We start from the raw sequence: 24,458 nt of genomic DNA, 5'->3' as shown, positions 1-24,458 counted from the left end.
TAAAACCTAAAGAAAAGTTTCATATATCGCTGTGGATGCTTTAACACATCGACGTAGATAACATTCTTTCCGTTATTTTCTTAGCTGCGTACCAAACCCGCATGCTGCCACCATCCTAAAACAATAATGGACTGAAGATAAATTATATTGCAAGGGTGATGATATTGGTGATTAGTCCACTGAGAGATTCTGATGTAAAACACGAAAAGTTCTGTGCACACAATTAAGGTGGCACTTTATTCTATCAATTGATATTGTCTTTCAGTGCCCGTGACTCTCTCTTATTTCCTTTCTTGTTGGCTTCTGGTGGGGACAACACTCTTCTCGTGGACTGTTGTTTTGTTTCCATCAATGCTTGTTTATTTTTATACTATTTGATTTACGAACTATATAAATAAAACTATGAGAAATCTTGTCCTCTATAGGCATGGAACTTGTGTTAAAGAAAAAGGCAGGGAACTCAAATATTTAATAGAATAGCCATATGACGTTGCAGCGTAGGTGAATGATGATTTGAAATGACTCTTATTGTCTTTATATAAAATAGCATTTAAAAAAAATAGCATAACTATTGTCAAAACTCAATTTGATAAAAAAAAATCTATCTAAATTTCTTTTTATCTTCTTGATATTATTTCCTTAAACACTCAAGCGAAACCTCTGCTCAAAAGTGTTATTTCTCATGGTTCTTTATTTCCTCGTACGTTAGATCTCATCAAGTCTGGAAACTTCAATTCACCAACAACCATATACAATATGCACAAATAGTTTCATTCGTCAAATCTATAAATTTTATTTACTTACTTTATACATATCTACTAATAATAGCAATCCCAATTAATTCCAAAGGCTGTGAATCCACTTATGTTGAAACGTTGTGTCTTTTGTAAAATATGTACAAAAAGTTGTGCATTTTCTAAAAGTTCTATGATGGAAGGTTATATAGTTTTTAAAAATTGTCTAAAAGTTGTGACTATTCATATAATTATCTTTTAAAAAATGAAAAGTTGTAATTATTCTTATAAGTATATTTTCAAAATAACTATTTTTAAATTAGAAGAATGCGACTATTCAAATTGAAGGGTTGTGACTATTCAAATATATTTTTAAAATCTATAAATAGTCTCTACCTTTAAATCTTTTCAATTTTGATGTTATCTGTCCGACGTTAAAGCTCTTACTTTGCAAAGGATATAAGAATAAAAGGATTCTCATTCCCGGGGACCTATCGTTAATAATGTTGCTTGTTATACTACAATTCAAGATCAGACCACATAATGAAAACAAAAAAGAACCGGATAGTTCACCTTGAACTGGGCAAATGAAGCAGCATGTGCTTCAAGGGCCTGACTCCGCTGTTGATCAACAGAGAAAAACTGCATATTCCCTTTTACCAATTGTGGTCTCTACAGAAAATAATAATGAAAAGCTCCAGTCAAGAATATATACAATGCCGGCCATCATAATGTCTTCATCCAACCTAATATGTGTCGCAGTAAACCCGTCCGAAATGAATAGTTGCATTTTAAAAGGTCATGTCTTTTCACCAATTAGTTTAATAACTGTTTTGTTCATCTGTAAATACAATTTGTTAAAAGAGTCATGTCTTTTCATCAATTAATTTAATAACTGTTTCGTTCCTCTATAAATACAATTTAACACTATGTTATAGATTCAACTTTCCTTTCATTATTCTACAAAAAAAATAACTGGTGAATAAAAAATCTTCAACGAGTTAGACAAAATGGTCATAGATCCAGGTAATTTTCCACTCAAAATATATATATTCTTTGTTAAACCAAAATAGTCAGTTTAAAAAAAGGTAAGCAGCGGAAAATCTTTTAGTTTTTAATAGTAAGAAAATATACAAATGATTATTTTTTCTTTTTCACTTGAGTATATATGTTTATATCAAATTCGCATATTACGTTATTTTTGGAAATGAAATTTAGTTGTTATGACTATCTTTGTATTAAACATATATATCAAAATATGTGGATATTCATTTTTATAAAATGAGTTTCCGTGCGACATCACACGGGTTTCTTACCTAGTTTTAATAATAGCGATGTTTTCTAAATCAAAGGTTTATTATATAAATAAAATTCATTACAGTGTACAGCTCTTAGAATAATTAAAGAAGATAAAGGCACACAACAACACCACTTTTTTAATCGAATTCACACAAAAAAACAATTCAAAGATTAAAAAGGAACTTTTGAAAGAACTTAAGAAAGACAAAAGAAAACTATTCCAAAAAATAAATTCTATAAATATTAATTTACTTTTTTTTGCAAATGTTCAGGTTGAACAAGCATATATCTGAAATGGAATTTTAATATTTAGCAGTTGATAAAAATGGCAAATGCCTACATGCACATTTTGATATGCAAGGACAATTGAGAATTTTTTCACGAGGTTATTAACACTTTTATTAGACCATTTTCAACTCATTTCTATAGTAGAGATCTCTAAAATAGAAAAAAATGTGATTTTTTTGATAACCGAGTAACCTAGTCCTTCCGAAGTGGTCCAGACTAGAGACCGAAACGACCAAGGACCAGCGAACTGGTCACCATGTGGGTCACCGTAAACGGTTTTCGGTCTCGGGCGTTGGGGTTCCGCATGTGAATTTTTCAGTGGCCGGGATTCAACCTATGACATTCACACCGGCACTCAGCATTTACCAGTAGAACTAGAAGCCTCGTAAAAAAAAAATGTGGTTGTTGCTCCAATGTGTTTCCTTATTATACAGATGGATTGTAATGGTCTTAAGAGTAGCAAGGGACCCCTTCGACGGGGAAAGAAATCAACGGTCGAAAGATATATTATATTAAAATACCCATAGATAAGCGGTTCGAGTCTTGCACAACTGATTTGTCTGGTATCCTTTATCAAGAATCCATTAAAAAGTTTTAAAATTAGTTTATTTACTTTATCTGTACGTTATTTCTACAAGACTGATTAGATTATATATTTTTGAGCCACTGATTATTCTTTCTAAGAAACAATAATTCTGTTACGAAAGACAAAAGATAAGATGAGCCGTTTTCGTTGAATATATATAAAGAAGTAGGGCCCGCTGTACTATTTGCACAGTGAATCCTACTTTTTCATGTCTATATAAACGAACGTTTGTGTTCGAAGAAAGACATCATCTCTTCTCCTTCTTAATAACAAATTCTCTATTGTCATCAGTGTTATCTCCTATCTACGGGTATAAAATTTTCTCTTATTTAAATTCCTGCGATATAATAAAATTCCAGTTCTTTTTATAACACGTTATCAGCACGATCACTCTGCGATTCGGTAAAATTTATTTGTATCATTTATACCCTGTTATAATGGTCGGTATACCGCCTCTACTATTATTTATATTATGTTGTAATGGCCGGAATACCGCCTATATTATTTACTAGTAATTTAATTTATTTATTGGTCGGCAGAGTCGCCTCATATTCTGTTTATTATTTATTAGTCGGCCGAGCCGCCTCATATTCTGTTTATTATTTATTGGTCGGCTGAGCCGCCTTATATTCTGTTTATTATTAATTGGTCGGCCGAGCCGCCGTATAATTTATTTATTACTCTGCATTGATCGGCTGAGCCGTCGCATGATTTGTTGTCATAACATAAATATTTTATTGTCATATTTTTTTACTTTTATGAAATTTTATAGATTTGATTGACCGTTTAATACGATATTTTCAGACTAATTTTTGGTGCACTCGATTTAACCCCAACGGTCACAAAGAAATTTTTTTCAAAAATTTCCCCTTTCTCCAACGGTTTTGAACAGTGTTTTTCACCTATAAATACAACTCATTTTCACTCCATTTCATCATCCAAAACATTTCATCTTCTCTCAAAAATTTCAAATCGCTCTCCTCCGATTTTCCATTTCAAGAAAGATGATTCGCACACTTTTGTTTTTATGTGCCATTTTTATTTGTGTTTCTATTTATGGTTTATTCGTTGGAGAATTTACTCCGAGTGAATTTAAGATGAATATCGGTTTAATTTTCTTTACATCGCTTCTCCTTGTAATTGCTTGTATGATTAATGTAAACGGTTTTTAAATTATGAAGTTCTAATAAAATTATTATTTTGTGTTTTAGAAATACAAATGGCAAACATCGAGAAACTCCAGTTCCCGGCTCTGAAAGTAACCGGCGAAAATTATGTCAGATGGGTCACAAATGTGAAACCTTATCTTGTAATAAAAAAGATAACCGAAGCGATAGAAGTCGGTAACAAATCGCCACCCGAGCATATAGCCGAAGCGATTATCTTCCTGAAGAAGCATTTAGATGAGAATCTAACTCACGACTATGGAGACGTTGAGGACCCAGCCGTACTATGGCAAGCCTTGAAAGATAGGTTCGATAATCAAAAGGAAATCAATCTCCCTCACGCTCTTGAAGAGTGGAAAACCCTGAGGTTTCAGGATTTCCAAAGGGTTAGAGATTACAATTCCACTATCTTGAGGATAGTTGCACAATTAAAATATTGTGGTAACCCTGTCACCGAAGCAGAAATGCTTGACAAGACATATAATACTTTCCACAAAGAACACAACGTCTTATCCCGAATTTACAGAAAATGTGGGTACACCAAATTTTCTGAATTGATGGTAACACTCATGTTGGCTGAAAAGAACGATGAGTTACTAATCAAAAACCATAATTCCCGACCTACGGGAGCCAAGGCATTTCCCGAAGTGAATGCTACGGCGGTAGAATATTCGGGAAGGAGAAACCAGACCAACCGAGGTCGTGGTCGGCGTTTCAACAACAAACGTGGAAAGCCTTACTATCCTAAAAGTATTAGATCTAACAAATGGGTTAGATCTGAACAACCTCCTAAAGGCAAAGAAACCGAAGAGGATACCACAAAGAAAAGTGAGACTGTATGTTACAGATGTGGATGTAAGGGACATTGGTCCCGTACCTGTCGTACTCCCCCACATTTGTGCAAGTTATATCAAGAGTCCATAAAAGGAAAGGCTAAAGAGGTGAACCTCACAGAAAATGTTGAAGGGACTTCATACCTTGAATCCTCCGACTTCGCTAATGAGCTGGACTAGATTACTCCTGAAGAGAATCGAAATGCCTATGATAAGAGTATTGAATAGTTTTCAGTATTACCATGTATAATTATTACATTTCTTGTTTTAAACAAATAATGATGTTTTAACATCACCTTAATGTATAATTATTGTGTTTTTCCTTATATGAATGAATTTTATGTTTCCTTTTATATTTATGACAATTTCAGAAATGGATCAGAATGGTAATGAAGCAAAATCCAAGAAACGGATTCGTGAAATATGCATACCAGATAGTGGAACAACGCACACTATTCTGAGACAAAAGAGATATTTCTCTGATATAAAACCAACAAGAATTGTCGTCAATACAATATCAGGTCCTGCAGACGTGATTGAAGGAACTGGTAAAGCAAACTTTACTTTACCGAATGGAACAAAATTTCCATAAATAATGCTCTATATTCTCCAAGTTCTAAAAGGAATTTGTTGAGTTTTAAAGACATATATCTTCACGGATATGATACTCAGTCTGCAACTGAGGATGGAAAGAAATACATGTATGTAACTTCTGAGAAATGTGGCAGAAAACACATATTGGAAAAGTTTCCAGAGCTTCCTTCGGGGTTACATCATACTTATATCGATGAGATCGAATCAAATCTTGTAGTAGAACGGAACCCAGAAGAGTTCACGTTATGGCATGATCGCCTTGGCCACCCAGGAACTACAATGATGCGTAAAATCATAGAAAGTTCACATGGTCATCCACTGAAAATCCAGGAGATTTCTCAAGGGAATAAAATGACATGTGTTGCATGTTCTCTAGGAAAATTGATCGTAAGGCCATCGCCAACCAAAATCGATAAAGAATCACCAAAGTTCCTTGAAAGAATTCAAGGCGATATATGTGGACCTATACACCCACCTTGTGGACCATTCCACTATTTTATGGTATTAATTGACGCATCCAGTAGATGGTCACACGTTTGTCTATTATCATCTCGAAATGTGGCATTTGCGAGATTTCTAACTCAGATAATCAAACTGCGAGCACAGTTTCCTGATTATACTATTAAAAGAGTTAGACTAGACAACGCTGGTGAATTCACATCCCAAGCATTCAATGACTATTGTATGGTAATGGGAATTGAAGTTGAACATTCGGTTGCTCATGTTCATACGCAAAATGGTTTGGCTGAATCTTTAATTAAGCGTCTGCAATTGATTGCAAGACCATTGATCATGAGATCAAAACTTCCAACCTCTGTATGGGGACATGCCATTTTGCATGCAGAAGCACTCATTCGGATCAGACCGAGTGCATACCATAAGTATTCCCCACTACAGTTAGCGTTTGGTCGAGAACCAAACATTTCCCACTTTAGAATCTTTGGTTGTGCGGTATATGTGCCTGTAGCACCACCACAACGTACAAAGATGGGACCACAAAGAAGATTGGAAATATATGTTGGTTTTGATTCCCCATCAATTATAAGATACCTAGAACCACAGACTGGTGACGTCTTTACAGCACGTTTTGCTGATTGTCATTTTGACGAAAATGTATTCCCAGTTCTAGGGGGAGAAAACAAAAATGTTGGAAGTGATATAAAATGGAGTGTACCATCATTGTTATATCTTGATCCTCCTACTAAAGAGTCAGAACTAGAAGTTCGACGAATTATGCATTTACAGAGTATAGCTAACCAGCTACCTGATGCATTTGTAGATACCAAGACGGTAACTAAATCTCATATACCAGCTGCAAATGCTCCTGCTCGTATCAAAATGCCAAATGAACAAGAAAAGGAGGATGACACACGAGAGCCAAAAACACGCCTGAAGCGTGGTAGACCTGTTGGTTCTAAGGATAAGAATCCTAGGAAACAGAAGAAAGCTGAAATATATGATGCACCCAAAATAGCAGAAAATATTTTGGAAGAAATAAATGATAAGGATTCTGATGAATCAGAGCATCATGAATCGAAAGATAATCATGAGATTTCTATTAATTACATCCATAATAAAAGGATATGGAATAGAAATAAACAAAATGACCTTGATGATGCTTTCTCATATATTGTGTCAAGTGAAATAAATGAAGAAATCGATGATCCAGAACCAAAATCTGTCTATGAATGTCAAAAGAGACATGATTGGGAACAATGGAAAAATGCAATACAAGCTGAACTTGATTCGCTTAATAAACGAAAAGTATTTGGATCTATTGTGCTCACACCTGCAGATGTGAGACCAGTTGGGTACAAATGGGTTTTCGTTCGAAAGCGAAATGAGAAAAATGAGATTACGAGATACAAAGCTCGTCTAGTGGCTCAAGGTTTTTCTCAAAGACCTGGAATCGATTATGAAGAAACGTATTCTCCAGTTATGGATGCCATTACATTTAGATTCTTGATGAGTCTAGCAGCTGATAAAAATCTAGAGATGCGTCTCATGGATGTTGTTACAGCTTATCTATATGGATCATTAGATACTGATATCTACATGAAAGTTCCTGATGGATTTAAAATGCCAGAAGCATTAAGTTCCAAACCTAAAGATGTATGTGCAATAAAATTGCAAAGATCATTATATGGGTTAAAGCAATCTGGACGTATGTGGTATAATCGTCTCAGTGATCATTTAACAAAAGAAGGATATGTGAATGATCCTATATGCCCATGTGTTTTCATCAAGAAAACAATATCCGGATTTGTAATAATCGCGGTATATGTTGATGATCTTAACATCATCGGAACTCAAAAGGAAATACAAAAGGCATCAGACTATCTCAAAGGAGAATTTGAGATGAAAGATCTTGGACAGACACAGTATTGTCTTGGCCTACAAATAGAACATTCACAAAATGGTATATTTGTGCATCAATCCACATACACTAAAAGAGTGTTGAAACGATTTAACATGGATAAATCAACTCCTCTTAGCACCCCGATGGTCGTTAGGTCACTTAATATTGAAAGTGATCCATTTAGACCACCTGAGGAGAAAGAAGAGATACTTGGTCCAGAAGTACCATATCTAAGTGCAATTGGAGCGCTGATGTACCTTGCAAATTGTACACGGCCTGATATATCATTTGCTGTGAATCTTTTGGCAAGATTCAGCTCATCTCCAACTCGAAGACATTGGAATGGGATTAAACATGTTTTTCGTTACCTCCAAGGGACCATTGATTTGGGCTTATTTTATCCTAAAAGTTCAAAAGGTCAAATGGTTGGTTTTGCAGATGCAGGATATCTTTCAGATCCACACAAAGCCCGATCGCAAACATGATACGTTTTTACGATCGGAGGCACTGCTATATCTTGGCGTTCCCAGAAACAAACGCTCGTGGCTACTTCTTCAAATCATGCTGAGATAATTGCACTCCATGAAGCAAGTAGAGAATGTGTATGGCTGAGATCAATGAGCCGACACATCTGTTCAAGCAGCGGGATTGGCAAAAATACGGAGCCAACTATTCTATATGAAGATAATGCGGCATGTGTTGCTCAAACGAAGGAAGGATATATCAAAAGCGATAGAACGAAGCATATTCATCCGAAGTTCTTCTCATACACTCAAGAGCTCGTGAAAAGGAAAGAGATTGAAGTAAGATATGTCCAATCATGCAACAATGCAGCTGACCTCTTCACAAAATCACTCCCTACCTCGGTATTCAGAAAACACATCCATAACATTGGGATGCGCCATCAGAAGGATCTATGACTGTTCATTCGAGGGGGAGCTTACGTAGTTGTACTCTTTTTACCTTACTATGGTTTTTCCCATTGGGTTTTCCTGGAAAGGTTTTTAACGAGGCAACAAAGACGTAAAGCGAGAGAGGATAGTGACACCGGCCCCCAAGGGGGAGTGTTACGAAAGACAAAAGATAAGATGAGCCGTTTTCGTTGAATATATATAAAGATGTGGGGCCCGCTGCACTATTTGCACAGTGAATCCTACTTTTTCATGTCTATATAAACGAACGTTTGTGTTCGACGAAAGACACCATCTCTTCTCCTTCTTAATAACAAATTCTCTATTGTCATTAGTATTATCTCCTATCTACGGGTATAAAATTTTCCCTTATTTAAATTCCTGCGATATAATAAAATTCCAGTTCTTTTTATAACAAATTCTATATTATTGGCTTTGTTGTTTTATAATTTAAACGTGAACCTTCTAGACCTTCTCTTACATTTTTTAAAATCGCATATGCTCTGAAACAGAAATGTATCATCATGAGTCCAGAAGTTGACAAAAGTATGGATTTTCCTGGGTATAGAAGTCTAAAAGTACATTCATATTCCATTTCAGTATCAACATTTTCAGAAACTACATTTAAATGATCTGTAAACCACTGACGAAAATCTATTGTACGAAACTAATCTTTTGTAAGCAAATTTGCACGACATCGAGACTTCTACAGTACCACTAGAGGAACTCATGATTTGAAACTAATCCCTGCATGATTAATCTCACTCTTTTAACCGGGGTTCTTAACTCATGTTTTGATATTTTTTTTTTATTTTTATTTTACACTTTTTAGCTAATAAACGGTTCTTATATCTATTATTTAAAATACGGTTTTTAGTTTTTTTTACTTAAAATCTAAGAAAATCTAAGAACGATAGGCGAAACTAAAAACTCCAGTTAAGAAACTAAGGTTAATCATGATCTTAACGCATGCTTAGCTGTTTATATTTTCCAATCTCTCATGATTTAAAATAAAAAAATAAAAAAAATAAATGCAAAAAAAAGAGGGAAGAATCGATTGGTCTTAAAGAAACCAAAGGCTCTCTCCATAAAAGATTTTTCTCCGTGTATCAACTTTCACACTACAAAAAAACAGCGACATACTGAGGGAAAAAATCGTCGGTATGTCGTCGGAATAACGCTATTCCGACGACATACCGACGAAAAAAGTCCTCGGAAATAACTCTTCGGAAATTCATCTTTCCTCGGAAATCCCTCGGAAATTTCCGACGGAATTCCGAGGAAATTCATTTCCTCGGAATATTCCGAGGACTTTTTTCGTCGGAAATTCCTCGGAATATTCCGAGGAATATGTCGTCGGAATATTCCGAGTGATACACTTCCTCGGAATATTTCCAAAATTCAAAAAAAAATTATAAATCTATTTTTTTAAATTGAAATTCAAAAATATAAAATTAAAATTGAAATAGAAAACATATTTAAAATACAAAAAATAATAAAATAGTTTTTATAAATAAAAAAATGTTTTATAAATACAAAATTAGTTTTAATAAATATAAATATTTTTATAAATATGAAATCATCTTTTTATAAATACAAAATAGTTTTTATCAATACAAAAAATAATAAAATAGTGTTTATAAATAAAAAAATGTTTTATAAATACAAAATTAGTTTTAATAAATATAAATATTTTTATAGATATGAAATCAGCTTTTTATAAATACAAAATAGTATTTATAAATACAAAAAATAATAAAATAATGTTTATAAATCAAAAAATGTTTTATAAATACAAAATTAATTTTAAAATATGAAATCATCTTTTATAAATCCAAAAAACGAATTTATATACAAAGAACGTTTTGTATATTTAAAAATAGTTTTTATAAATAAAAAAATAAAAAAATAGTGTTTATAAATCAAAAAAAATGTTTTATAAATACAAAATTAGTTTTAATAAATATAAATATTTTTATAAATATGAAATCATCTTTTACAAATCCAAAAATCGAATTTTTATACAAAAACGTTTTGTAAAATCGAATTTATATAAATGTTTTGTAAATACAAAAATAATAAACAATTTATAAAAAAAGTTCTAAATCAATTCAACACAACCAAATCACAATTCTAAACCTATTACACAACAAATCACAATCCTACCCAATCACCCTAACAAAAATCTATCAAAAAACTTCTAAAATCATCAAATCTACTTAAAAACCTAACAAATAGGACCTAAAAGAGTGGGATAAGGTCCTTACATGATTTGTAAAGGAATGGAAAGGATTCGGAGGAGAGATTGTCGCGAGAGAAGGTGGAGAACGCCGGAAGGAGAGAGAGATCGCCGGAGAGGAAGAAGAGAGAAATGGGGAAGAAGAGAGAAATAGGGAAGAAGATGCGGTTCGAGTTTATAAAACCTTGGGTCTGACGGATATTTTCCGTCGGAATTCCCTCAGTATTTTCAATTTCAATTTTCGCGAAATATTTGGCGGCTTGTTTGCCCGGTTAAATGAAATATTCCGAGGAAATTCCGACGGCCACTTAAATATCTGTCGGAATTTCCTCGGAATATTTTCATTAATTCGAGGAAAAAGAATATCATGTGCATGTATTTCTATTAATTTATATTGTTCCTCGGAATTTCCTCGGAATATTCCGAGGAAATACCGAGGAACTAGTGTTTGGGGTTTCAAAACATCAATTTTTTTTGCCGTATTTTATTTCTTATACAATTGTAATGCATACCATTGAGGATTCTTTGTATAGATGAGCATAAACCATGAAATAACAAATTTCAAAACGAATTGTAAGTATTCCCTTTACCGTTCATTAAAGTGTATAAGTGTTTCTCTTATGTTGTGGGGATTTCGTTCATACAATCGGAAAAGTGTTTATTATAGGGTAATGAACAAATTTTTGACTTCATAATGAACGTAAGACACTTAATAAGGATTATATAGGTGTTATTCAAACCGCAAAACGTTGTTTTCGGTTTAAAAACCCTATTTTCTCGGAATTTCCTCGGAATATTCCGAGGAAATTCCGAGGAAACCCTTTTCTTCCTCAGAATTCCGTCGGAATATTCCGAGGAAATTCTGAGGAATTAGTGTTTGGGGTTTCAAAATCTCGAATGTTTTTTTATAAACGAATCGATCGATGTATTTATGTCCAAAAATGCATCGATCGATTACTAAGATGGACCAAAGCGTAATAATGTGATCGATCGATGAGATTATCCCATCGATCGATCAAGGATATCAAGTGTTCCTCGGAATTTCCTCGGAATATTCCGAGGAAATTCTGAGGAACTAGTGTTTGGGGTTTCAAAATCTCGAATGTTTTTTTATAAACGAATCGATCGATGTATTTATGTCCAAAAACGCATCGATCGATCACTAAGATGGACCAAAGCGTAACAATGTGATCGATCGATGAGATTATACCATCGATCGATCAAGGATATCAAGTGTTCCTCGGAATTTCCTCGGAATATTCCGAGGAAATTCTGAGGAACTAGTGTTTGGGGTTTCAAAATCTCGAATGTTTTTTATAAACGGATCGATCGATGTATTTATGTCCAAAAACGCATCGATCGATCACTAAGATGGACCAAAGCGTAACAATGTGATCGATCGATGGGTATATGTCCAAAAACGCATCGATCGATCACTAGTTCGTCGGAATTTCCTCGGAATATTCCGACGGATTGATGTTTCCTCGGAATTCTGTCGGTATATTCTGAGGAAATTCCGAGGATTTCATTTTTCGTCGGAATGTCCGTCAGAATACCGATGTTTTCTTGTAGTGTCAACTGCTCAAATTAATTAAAAGATAAATAAATAAAATTATAAAGTTAAACCATAATATTTTAGTTTTGTTGAGAGACTCAATTATCATACACCGGCGCTGATGCTCTCACACGTTAGCGGCAAGACAATTTAAATCGTTATATCACATTGTCTTTCATCTAAAGAAAGAATTCTAGTATTTTCTTGAAAGAATTCTAGTCTTTTGAACCAAGGTTTCTAGTATTCCCAAAACATTTATTGTTTCCAGATTATATATTTACTTTTCAAGATTTGGTATCAGGCTTTCTTGAAACTTCAGATTTATAGAACCATTACACCTAGGCTCAACTATTGTTTCCAGATTATGTATTTTAACCGATTTGAATAATATATACAAAGTTTAAAAAACTATAAAATATATATTTAATTTTTTAAAATATAACATGTGATTTTAAAAAAAATTAAATTATAATTTTTCAAATTTAATTTTTCTTTACTTGATTATTTGTTAAAAATATAATCAAATTCACTATGAAGTTGTATTCAATAAAACGTGATTTGAATCAATATTTAAGCATCAAAAAAATATTATATAAATTTACTAAGGAAGTTAAAATCAGTAATTCAATAGTGCATAATTTTATTTAGATTTTCAAATCCATATAAAATCTTTAAATAAATATTCTACTAAAAAGATCTAATGTGATACTAAGCAATCCTACAAAATCACCTGATTTGCTTCAACTACATACACTTTTTCTTTATTTTCTTGCAAATCTAGATAAACAAGAGGTTACAAGATTTGTTTCATTAATTTACAATTTTATGCTTTCATTTTATAGCTGTATAAATATATAGATTTATGTAGGTGGAAGTACATGTATATTTCACTCTTTACCCTATACCATTCTTCTGTATTTCAGAAAAACTTATTTCCAACATATAATTTTATATTATATTCAATGGATATAAAAGCCTTACATCTAAAACTTCAAGAGATGAGACAATCTTTCTTTAACGAGGTTAGTATATTTCAATCTAATGAGCATATAAACGTCTATTGAACGCATAACATTCCAGGTTTATTTCATTTGAAAAAAACAATCCAGTAATTTTTACATTTTAACATATACTGGCGTCACCATTAGCTCTTTGTTAAAATAACAATATTGAAAAGTTTCTGTTGAAAATATCAAAAAATCGTTTCATCATTTATTAGAAATCTTGTCTAAATTTTCTGAAAAATATTGACGCAGGGCTACCTCAATTGTCAGTATACTCAGATAGAAGCATTGGAGAAAGACTCAAGCCCTTATTTTATTGTAGAAATAATAACTCTCTATTTCAGAGATTCCCCCAATGTTATTGCTGCTTTGGAGCATGAATTGTGAGTCTCCTATCTCTTTGCTTATCAAAATCCGCTTGATATAATCATGGAATGCATCAATATTGATTTTAATATAATGTTCGAAGTAAATGGAGAGTTGGATCTGTGTATATTTGTGTGTGTAAATTCTGTAAAACCTATATTGAATTAAGAGTACGTAGATGCACAACTGCAAGATCTAGAACACACTCTACGTATAATTTTTTATACGAAGTAAAACAACTCTTGTTTACAAGTTTTTATAACATCTTTTTCTACTTATGTTTGGGTTTCTATATTTGTATACAATGAAACATACTGAAAAGGTGCAAATTCAGATCAAAATCATTTGACAATAACTTGATGCAATGGATGCAGTCATGTTTTTTATATTCTAGTGTTTGTCCATTCACTAAACCTTTTACGTTAAATATATGGTTAAATTGACCTTGGCTATAATTTGGTACTTTTTTAAAGTTATGTTGATTATATTTTAAACAGGGCGCGGGAGCCAATAGAGCTACCCAAGATTACCAAATGCATTAATCGGTTAAAAAGCAGCAGCGCCAGGCTAGTGTTTTATTTTGCAATGTGGTTTTAAAACTAAATACAAAATTTACATTGAAATGTTAATGCTGACTTTGCTTTTCTCTCAGCATCGGTGCCATCAAAATTAACAATGAACTTGAGAAGGCAAACATACTTCTCCAAGCTGGCAATGTAGAAGGGTAAGTACGTTCTTTTCATTTTGATTATTCAATTATTTTAACATACAAAGCTTCATTTAGCCATGAGATATAATGATCGAAACTATTTCATAAATAATATTTTCACTTTCAAGAATGAAAGAAGCAGTGCGTCGTATTAAGAAGGAGCACAGTGAACTCCGCGCAAAGTTTGAGACATATTTTCAGGTATATAAAATTGCAAATTAAAATGATTCTTGCAACAGATGGTTTCTATGCTCGAATTATGCGATATTCAACTAAAATAAACTTTCATATATATGATCCGGAACTGGATCTAGTTCTTAGCTTATTCTTTTATTTGCCAGTTGATGAGACGAGCTGGTCCAACAGAACAAGCTGTGAACTCAAGCTAAAGACATGCATGTATAAGCCATGTAGTTTGGTTTGCACGACAAACATTCCACCTGTTTCTACCCAAAAAAATAACATTCCAACTGTCCAAACCCAACCACTGATCAATTCTAGTTATAATTATTGTTAATTTTAAAATGTTATATTTTTTTCTTAATATTATATATGTTACCTTATGTTCTGATGCATAATAAAATAATTATTTATTTCTATTAGATAACAATTTTAAAACTGAATTCAGTGATATTTTGCATCGGGCTTCACATCATTGGTTGCAAATCAATGACATGAAAAACTTTTTAAATTTAATCAAAAAAAAACTTTTCTTGTTAATCTTAAAATGTTATATTTTTTTGTCTTAATCTTATATATGTTACCTTATGTTCTGATGAATAATAAAATAATTATTTATTTCGATTAGATAGCAATTTTAAAACTGAATTTAGTGATATTTTCCACGGGCTTCACATGATTGGTTGCAAATCCATGACATGAAAAACTTTTTAAATTTTAATCAAAAAAAACTTTAACATCTCAAAATTAAAAGTTGGAAATATATTCTACTGTAAATAATTATATAGTGTGAGATATAAGAGTTGTACAACTAGTTTTTAATTCTTATTTGAATTTTAGATCATTAACCGGTTACACATGCTTTTTTTCTTTCAAAATGACACACATTACAAAACTACATATATTTGGGGCGAAAAATAGTTATTATAATTTTTCGTTTTCTTTCTCACCAAAAAATTACAAATTATCAAAATACCCACCCCAAAAGGAACGATCATTCCAAGTAAGAAAATAAAGAAAGAATAAAAAAACGTAATCCATTCGATTAGTGGTCAGCAGCAACAGTGACAACGTAAACTAGTGGTTCCGTTAAATCACCGTTACTTTGCGTTGTAATCACCACATCGACGCTTTCACTGCACGTCAGCTTTCTAGCTCTCATCGCTTCTCCCTCCCAATCTGTAGTGGCCACGACAAAAAGCATCATAGCAGCACAACATATCTGGGCCGCGAAAAGACCTATCCAAAGTCCGCAAAATCCATACCCGGCCCAAAACGTTAGCCCAACAGCTACAGGCGTTCCGACAAGGTAAAACGCACCTAGGTTTATGTTGGCAGCTTTAGACGGCCGAGCAGTGCCTCTAACAACCCCGCAACCTACTGTTTGCGGGCAGTTCCCGAGCTCGCAGAGCCCGAGAATCGGCAGCGCAGCCGCGGTTAGCCGGATGATATCAAAATCGTTAGTGAAAATACGTCCCCAGACGTCGCTTACACCCCAAGCAAACGCAGAGGCCGTCATGCCCATTACTCCAGCAAAGGTAACGGCCACAATGGCTGATAACCTAGCCGTGTTTGGTCGGTTTGATCCAAGTTCGTTACCTACGCGGGTGGAAACTGCAAACCCTAGAGACGATGGGAAAATGTAAAGCAACGACGTCGTTTGAATAAGAATGCCCATAGCTGCAACTGGAGTTTGAGGGTTTATGAGTAAACCGCAAAGAACGGTCATGATCTCGTACCACCACCACTCTAGACATACTCCCACGCAGCTCGGTATTGCCAAATTAACCAGTGGGCCCCAGTCTTTGAAACATTCTGAGCTAGGGCGGGTCCACGTTGGCTCGTGTAGACCTTTGACCCAAACGTAGGCCACAAGGAAGACGACAACAAAAAGATTTGAAGCGGCTGCAGCCATTGAAACACCGATGAAACCCAATCCGAGGTAAGAAACTAGGAGAAAGTTCATCGGTATGTGGAAGATGGTGCCGGCTAGTGTAGCGATAGTTAGTGGACTTGTGATGCCTTGTGCTCGAAGGTATATACGAAGAGGGTTAAGAATAGAGTTGGTGAGCAAGTCCGGAATAGAGAAGAGGATATATGTTTGAGCCAACGATGCAATACTTGGATCTTGATGGAGAGAGATCATGATGTTCCCCAGGTTGAGCCATAGAGCAACGATTACAAGCGAGCTGGTGAGCAAGAAGAGCACGGTTCTTTGAAGAGTTAATGAGAGGAGTGTTGGCTTGCCGGCTCCAAAGGCTTGGGAGCAAAGTGGGTCCATGCCGAGTGCAAGGCCTGCAAGAACTGAGTATCCAGTAATGTTGGCAAAGGCAATGGCCAAGGAGCCACCAGCGAGCTCTAATTCGCCGATATGACCGAGGAAGAGCATTGAGATGGCTGAGCGAGCATAGAGGATGAGCGCGGCGAGGATCGTGGGGAAGGCTAAGGAGAAGAGAGACTTTGCTTCTGTCTTAAGCTCAGAGATTGTTGGGACAATGTGAGTAGGGTTTTGCTTTTCTAGGTCTATCTTCGATAGAAGATTTGTGTGACTGGTTATGTTTGAGGTTTCCATCACTCTGTTAAATGAAGCACAAGACGAGTTTTGAGTTGGTAGATAAGATTATTTGCCGACGTCTGAAGCATAACTTTTTTGGTTCTATATATAGTACAGAAGTAGACCTAAACGTGTCCACGTCTAAGCTAGAAAGGTTCAAATATGTATGCAGTTATTTTTTCAATTAAAATAAAAAGTCAACTAGTTATTAAATTGAGGAAAATTATGAATAGCCGCTGTTGGAAATATCATTTTATATTTAAAAATATGATGATCTGGTTTTAATTATATTTTATTGAATTAATCACTCATAATAATATATAATAGGGACCACTTAAACTGATATTGTTAATGTAGATTACAGCTGCAAACAACACTCTATGTGTGCTGATCAGTTTTCAATAACTCTTATATTTTTTCCTCGTCCCACCGCGGTGGTCCAGACTAGAGACCGAACCTTTTAGCGGCGCGGACACACACCCGAAGGTGAGTCATGGCCAGGCAACGGTCTTCGGTCTCGGGCGCCTGTTTAAAATAGAGTAAATTTATAAGAGTATGATTAACCCTATTTTATGTATTATTTGTTTACTTTATTTTAAAGAAAACAAATAATACATAAAATAGGGTTGAATCGGAAATAGTCTTAATAAGGGCATTTCCATCCCAACTCCATTTTTCCTCTAAAATGGAGTAAAAGTGGATATGGAGTAAGGAATGCTCCAACCCAACTCCATATCTCACTCCATAATGAAATTTACTCCATAAATGGAGTAGTTTATTTTTTGTTTGTTCATCACTTCATAATGGAGTGGGAAATGGAGTAGGGTTGGAACAATTTTACTCCATTTTCACTTTTACTCCATTTTGAAAGAAAAAATGATGTTTTACATTGGAGATTCTCTAAACGCTCTATTTCTCTCTCATTTTAGTGAAACCTCTCCCATCTTTGTTTTACCGTTAAATAGCGTACACATGGGCTACCCTCATCGTGAATCTTTTCTCTGTTGGGTTTCCGACAATCTCATACCAAAATACATCATCATTCCGAGGCTTGTGTTCGTTTCTCATTTTCTTGAGATTTCTCCTATGGGGAACGAACTCATCAACGATTTTTTGCCAAACAATGTATATAAATAAAACTGTTTGATATACACATGAGCTAGTCATCTAGATATACATAATATGTTTTACAAAACATATTATATCTCATATATAGCCAAGATTTATAATTTATTGTGATCATCTTAGTTACTAATGTTTAATTTATCTTTTTAATATATACATATTTCCTTTTAGTATTTTTTAAGATACTGTATATACTTTATTTTCTAAATTACCTATGTGTTTTTACTTTTATACGTGGTGAAATGTAATCGATATCCGTAACATATATAATTTTTAACTATATTCTTAATTTTCTTAAGGTACCTATGTGTGTTTATACTTGGTGAAATGTAATCGATATCCTTAACATTTATCACCATCAGAGCACCTCACCTCCAATGAAAGTTTCTCAACTTGAGATTCTAAGATTATATATATATGTATAAGTATACAAAAATATCATTGCATATCTCCGTAACAATTATCATTATTTTTTAAGATGATTCATCCTCTCATTAAATTCTGGATTCAAGATCGTTCATGTAGCTTTTGTCACTTCAAACATATATTTATCTTTCCTATGGTCCCCTCCTCTTCATGATATACCATTTTAACTAAGCTTGCACCAACAGTAGTAAGAAGATGAACGAAGAAAACCTAGAATTTAGAGTAAATAACCCACGTTAGAGGTAGATGGAAGACATTAGAAGTTTTGTTGTCCACAATAACTACCTTACATATTTTGTTATCAACGAAGAGTCGTTGTATGTTTTATTTTGTTTCTTCGAGAGCTCGAGTCATTGTTACTTGTTACATGGATTTGAATTTGTCTCAATAAATCTGTCATTCTTTTTCGTAACATATAAACATGTCATTCAATTAGGAGAGGAAAGCTGTCTTCACTTGATCTTGTCTTGCCCTCAAACACCCGAACATGTCTCTGGATACATATTATACATCATTGATGATGCTATCCCAAGATTAATTGCTGTTGACTTTGTATTTCCATTTACAAATGTTTGACTTTTAGTGGTTGATATGTTTGACTTTTTAAATATATTTGTTAGTCATATACTTCCTCCAATTCACAAAAATGGCGTGTTGCCACATCTCATATATATTAAGAAACTTTCAAGTTTATTAATATGCCTATGTTTAATACATCCATAATTATTTAATATGAGAATAAGACAAAGTTATTAGTTTTAGGTAGAAATGTAATGTGAAAATTAGTTTGAGAAGTCGTATTTATAAGAACACAATATTTGAAACAAACAAAAAAAATCTAAAACAAGATTTTGTGAAAATAGAAGAAAATATTTATTTTTCCGTTTCAATGCAAAATAGCTTCCAAAGCAATTTCTGTGTATGTGTACATCATATGTTGTCAAATAATACCCAAACAGCATTTGTATACATTTTCTAGGCTTTTAAGCATTTGACTTCTTTTTTTAAGCATTTGACTTTTTTAAACCTACGTAAAAATATTTAAATTTATGTTGCAGTATCATGACTTTTATTTTCAAAGAGACGTGCTTTTCGCTTGGAGCCATGTCCTTATAATAACGCTGAAGCATGCCTCGTTTACACAGGTCCACGTATCTACATTCTAATAGTTGTTCGCTTTTGCCATTTTTCTGTAACTTAATTATCTTCTCCATCTGAGCCAAAGTTCAAAAACAATTATCTTCTCCATCTTGTGAAATCCATATCTGTGTTCTACATTTCAAGATATGTACTACAGAGTCTACAATACCAGTAAAATAATATTTCTGTGTATAAATATTCAATGTTAAGTTACAAAAAAAATACTCAATGTTATACCGGATCATAATCAGAAGCGTGCCTACAGTGTATCAAGAAAAACACTCGCTTCAAGCCCCGAATAATATGACTTTTTTAAAACTCCAAAATTTAAAATAATTTCTAGTATAATAGTTCAGACGTATTTAAAAAAAAAAATCCACGAGAATGGACTAACTGACCATCTGAATCAATGTATTTTTTTTATCTATATGCAGAGCCGGTTTTGAGGACATACGCATGAAACTTTTGCATGGGGCCTATGATTTTTCTAAAAATATTAAGGCTTAATTTTTTCCGTTGTTTTGTTAATGTAATGTATAAATGTTGCCAATAAGTTAAAAAGCGGTGAAACCACTTATAAAATGCAAACACAATTAAATCATATATATTCTTTTATATTATTTAATATGTTAATGAATGAAAAAGGAAAATAACTGATTAAGCAATAATTACTTTCTACATTAAATTACACTTTCTTCACAATTCAACTGTATTTGCCTTTCCTACTAACGCTTCATACAAATTTCAAGACCAAAACTTAAGAGAATAATCAAAACTAGAAAGATAATTTTTTACTGAAACATCAAAAATAGCAAAAACTTTGATTACGAAAATTTGATGGATGATTTTGTGAAAAAATATAAGAATAAAAATTATTTCTAAGAACTGATAAATTTTATTAGTTTTGAAAATATTATAATATTTTATTATAAATTTGAGTTTCAATAGATATTACATGGACCTCAATTTTTAATTTCGTATTGGACCTCAGATATCTCAAGACCGGCACTGTCTATATGACATAATATAACATATTTTGGTGAAGATGATATATCGTATTAAAAAACTGTTTTTATTATAGTTGTAAATAAGTTTATTTTTAAACCTTCCTTTAGGCCTCTAGCATGGCACTGATCATAATACAGTACGAACTGGTAATCTGATCATCATTTCATCTTATACATGTATTTTTTTAGAAACTTTTTTTTACAAGAAACAGTAAACTATTGAAGTGGTTGCGTACAATGATTTGGTCATAGGCTTGATCAGTTTTGTAAGTGGATATTGATATTAGTTGACAAAATTTTGAAAATCATATAAAATTATGCCTAATTTTGACATTTCTCGTCCTAATAAAAAAATCCAATGCATCCCCATCGTGAGTGAGCAAAGCATATATTATATACCTGCGGAAAATAATTGCATATATACTAACATAAGTTATATAACCGATTCTCTATTCTTTTAACTAACAGCCACATTATAAATATACATATATACAGGCTCAAAAGGACAACTCACATAAGTACGTAAAACCTAGTTGTGGTAAGAAAATCTAAAAAATAACATAGTCATAGACTCCATGTATATAATAAATTCCACAAATAGCATTTTCATATTTTTAAATGATTTAACATATGAAAACCGGTTCAGATTGGTTAACCGAGACACTATCTTCCAAGCTGAATGCAATTCATGGCGCCGAAAATGAAGTATTGTGACGGATATTAGGAGACCAATTGTTAAATATGGGAGTGCTCATGCTTATGGGATGCAACATCACAACTGGGGCCAAGATGAACAAGTTCCATACAACACGTTAGATGATTATGCAAAGCTTCATGTGAAAGAGTTTGAGCAATGTTTGTTTGGATGTAAATAGATCTTAATTTGATAGCTTCAACTGATGCAATTTCGAATTTCCTTTTTTTGTTGGATTGGGACTTGCACTACAAGAAAACACAAATTTAACGACGGCCAAAATCGTCGTTATTTCCTCGGAAAAGAAGGCTTACGAGGAAATGGCGATGAAAGGCGTTTCGTCGTTATATGATTGTCGTAAGAGAAGATTCGTCGCCATTTCCTTGTTAATTAGCGAGGTTATATTTTCCTCGTAAAGAAGAATTAAGTTTTCGTCGTAAAGACCACGTGGGGTTTCCACGTAACGCGGTCGTTGTGCTTCCTCGTAAGAAACTCGTAAATGATTCGTCGTAAAAGACACGCAAAAACCTCTAAATAAATTCGTCGTAATAAAAACGTAAGAAACACGAAAACAATTCGTCGTAATAGAATCGTAACTAAATCCACGTAAAATCCTCGATAATTGTTCCTCGATATTTCGTCGTTAATTTTCCTCGTTAATACATCGGGAATTAGCGACGAAATTACTTTGTTTTCTATTTACTGAATTTATAAATAAAAATTATATTTATTTAATTTATTAATAAAATTTTAATTGAAATTAAATCGAATAGAAAAAAATTTTTTTGGCCGAATTAAAATGAAATTATATAATATATAAATAAGTTTTGAATTTTAAAATACAATAACAAAAAAAAAACTAATGCTGCATTGCCGCGTCGTAGAATTCCTCGCTCCTTCTCGAGAGATCTTCCTCGTTGACTTGCACGGATGTCTCGCCTGGAATGGGGTTTTGTTGTCTCATGGTCCTGAACATGGCCTCCCATTCCGGATTTGTGGCCGCTATGACGTCCAAGAAGTTCTCGAGACCAGTCATACGAGCTGTGAACGACGATTTTGTCGAGGCCAACTCGTTTTGTGTCGACGACAGCTGATGTTGTGTCGTCTCCAACACGTCGCGCAGCTGAGAGACTTCATCATCCCGTCTCTGGCCATAAGAGGAAGTCGCTCTCGGAACATCGTTGACGGAACCAATCCCCAACACACGTCCCTTTTTCTTAGGAGCGACCTTAAAAAACAATAAAATATATATTAAAATTTAAATTTTAAAGTAAAATGGAATTAATAAAAAATTTATATAAAATTTACCTCCTCGTAAATTCTATCCACTTCTATTGTGGATAAGACGACGGGTAATCCGTCGGCGGACTCCTGCGCCAGCTGGGTCTCACGCTCGTCAATACGAGCTGCCACATCATTGTAGATCTTCTCAGACCTCTCATCTACAAATGCGCCCGCCTTGTTTTTGTGGGTCCGATCGAAAAGTTCCATAAGAGTCGGTAAACGTCCCAACTCCTTGGCCTAAAAATAGTTAAGAAAGTTTTTATTATATATATATATATATATATATATATATATTAAAAATCAAAAAGTTAAATATTTAAATTACGTACCATTTCCAAACGGACGCGGGCGTGTGGTTTTTGGCCCGTACTATGTTGCATCGCCCTGTGGCCATGCTCATCTACCGAGTTACGGGAGGCGGAGCAAGACTGGGCGACTCTCATGGCATCAGGATCCCTCCAGTAACGGATGAGGCCATCCCACACGTCCGTGGTGATGGTTGAGGGTTTGCCCCGCTCATAGCCCTTCACGATCCAGTCACCCTTCCAGTTGGAGACCGTGTCCAACAAACGTTTCTTCGCCTTGTCGATAAACTCTTTCCGCACCTTCTCAGTGACCCCCATGGACCAATTAAATTTTTGCTGCAAAAAAAAAAAATATTAATAATTAGTTTAGAAAAATAAAATTTAAAAAAATATAAATCAGGAATAAATTGTAAAAACTTACAGCGTAAATCTTGAACCACGTCCTTCTGATGTAGATCGGAGTGGATTTCCAGTTGGGATGTGCCATGGAGAAGTAACCTTTAATCGTCTCGGTTACTTCTGTTGCAAGGCAGTTATCAACCCCAAACCTGGAAAAAAAAAACAAATTCAAAGTTTTAAATATTTATTAAAGTCACAAATGAATTTTAAAAAATAAATGTAACATACATACCAAAGAGTTCCTTCAGGTCGGTCGGGGTCTATGATCGGTAAGCCTTCTCTGCCTGGCAAACCGAGAATGTCCTCAACAGTGTACTGAGAGTAAGGACAACTCGCTGGCACCATCAAATCAGCATGAACCTGATGGGCGGGCATCTGAGGAGGCACATGAGGAGCTGGCATCGGAGGAGGAGCTACCGGAGGAGGCACATGAGGAACTGATGGCGATGCCGTAGAAGAAGGCGAGACTCTCTGAGAAGATTGAGTCTCGGGGACGGTCTCCTGCTGACCCGAAGAACCAGGAGCTGAAGAAGAACCGGGAAGTGAAGACGGGTCTAACCGACTACCCGGTGGACCGAACATCTGCGAGTAGTGAGCACTACGCTGGTGCCTACGAATAGTCTGCAAAATTTAAATTTCTAAATTAAAGTCAAGAGTAAATAAAAAATTATGAACAGTATTAACTACGTAATTAATAAAAT

At 34.0% G+C, this 24,458-nt stretch overlaps 3 protein-coding genes across 3 annotated transcripts; 2 read left to right on the top strand and 1 right to left on the bottom strand.

Moving 5' to 3' along the window:
- The first annotated feature begins 4,126 nt into the window (after positions 1-4,126).
- LOC125581307 lies at positions 4,127-5,086 on the top strand. Its single transcript, XM_048746477.1, has one exon. It carries the CDS (start codon positions 4,127-4,129, stop codon positions 5,084-5,086), a length of 960 nt encoding a protein of 319 aa, XP_048602434.1.
- A 7,520-nt stretch (positions 5,087-12,606) lies between these two features.
- Positions 12,607-15,245, top strand: LOC106380370 (pseudo histidine-containing phosphotransfer protein 2). The gene is made up of 6 exons (XM_013820133.3): positions 12,607-13,586; positions 13,821-13,951; positions 14,432-14,500; positions 14,587-14,658; positions 14,772-14,844; positions 14,985-15,245. The coding sequence occupies exons 1-6, from the start codon at positions 13,443-13,445 to the stop codon at positions 15,030-15,032; spliced, it is 537 nt and encodes a 178-aa protein (XP_013675587.3). The 5' UTR covers positions 12,607-13,442; the 3' UTR covers positions 15,033-15,245.
- Positions 15,246-15,442: 197 nt separating this feature from the next.
- LOC106379624 (protein DETOXIFICATION 52) lies at positions 15,443-19,819 on the bottom strand. Its single transcript, XM_013819535.3, has one exon. The coding sequence runs from the start codon at positions 17,393-17,395 to the stop codon at positions 15,869-15,871; it is 1,527 nt and encodes a 508-aa protein (XP_013674989.1). The 5' UTR covers positions 17,396-19,819; the 3' UTR covers positions 15,443-15,868.
- Positions 19,820-24,458: the final 4,639 nt, after the last annotated feature.

This window comes from Brassica napus, chromosome C2, assembly GCF_020379485.1.
Source record: "Brassica napus cultivar Da-Ae chromosome C2, Da-Ae, whole genome shotgun sequence".
NCBI lineage: Eukaryota > Viridiplantae > Streptophyta > Magnoliopsida > Brassicales > Brassicaceae > Brassica > Brassica napus.
This window is presented reverse-complemented; position numbering and strand designations above follow the sequence as displayed.

What these genes read in the sequence shown, in the direction of transcription:
- LOC125581307 (XM_048746477.1), top strand. Translation starts at nt 4,127, where the DNA reads ATGGCAAACATCGAGAAACTCCAGTTCCCGGCTCTGAAAGTAACCGGC.
- LOC106380370 (XM_013820133.3), top strand. Translation starts at nt 13,443, where the DNA reads ATGTATATTTCACTCTTTACCCTATACCATTCTTCTGTATTTCAGAAA. An exon ending in CAAGCTGGCAATGTAGAAGG is followed by an intron (nt 14,659 to 14,771) that starts GTAAGTACGTTC and finishes TTCACTTTCAAG; the next exon opens with AATGAAAGAAGCAGTGCGTC. An exon ending in AGTTTGAGACATATTTTCAG is followed by an intron (nt 14,845 to 14,984) that starts GTATATAAAATT and finishes TTTATTTGCCAG; the next exon opens with TTGATGAGACGAGCTGGTCC.
- LOC106379624 (XM_013819535.3), bottom strand. Translation starts at nt 17,395, where the DNA reads ATGGAAACCTCAAACATAACCAGTCACACAAATCTTCTATCGAAGATA.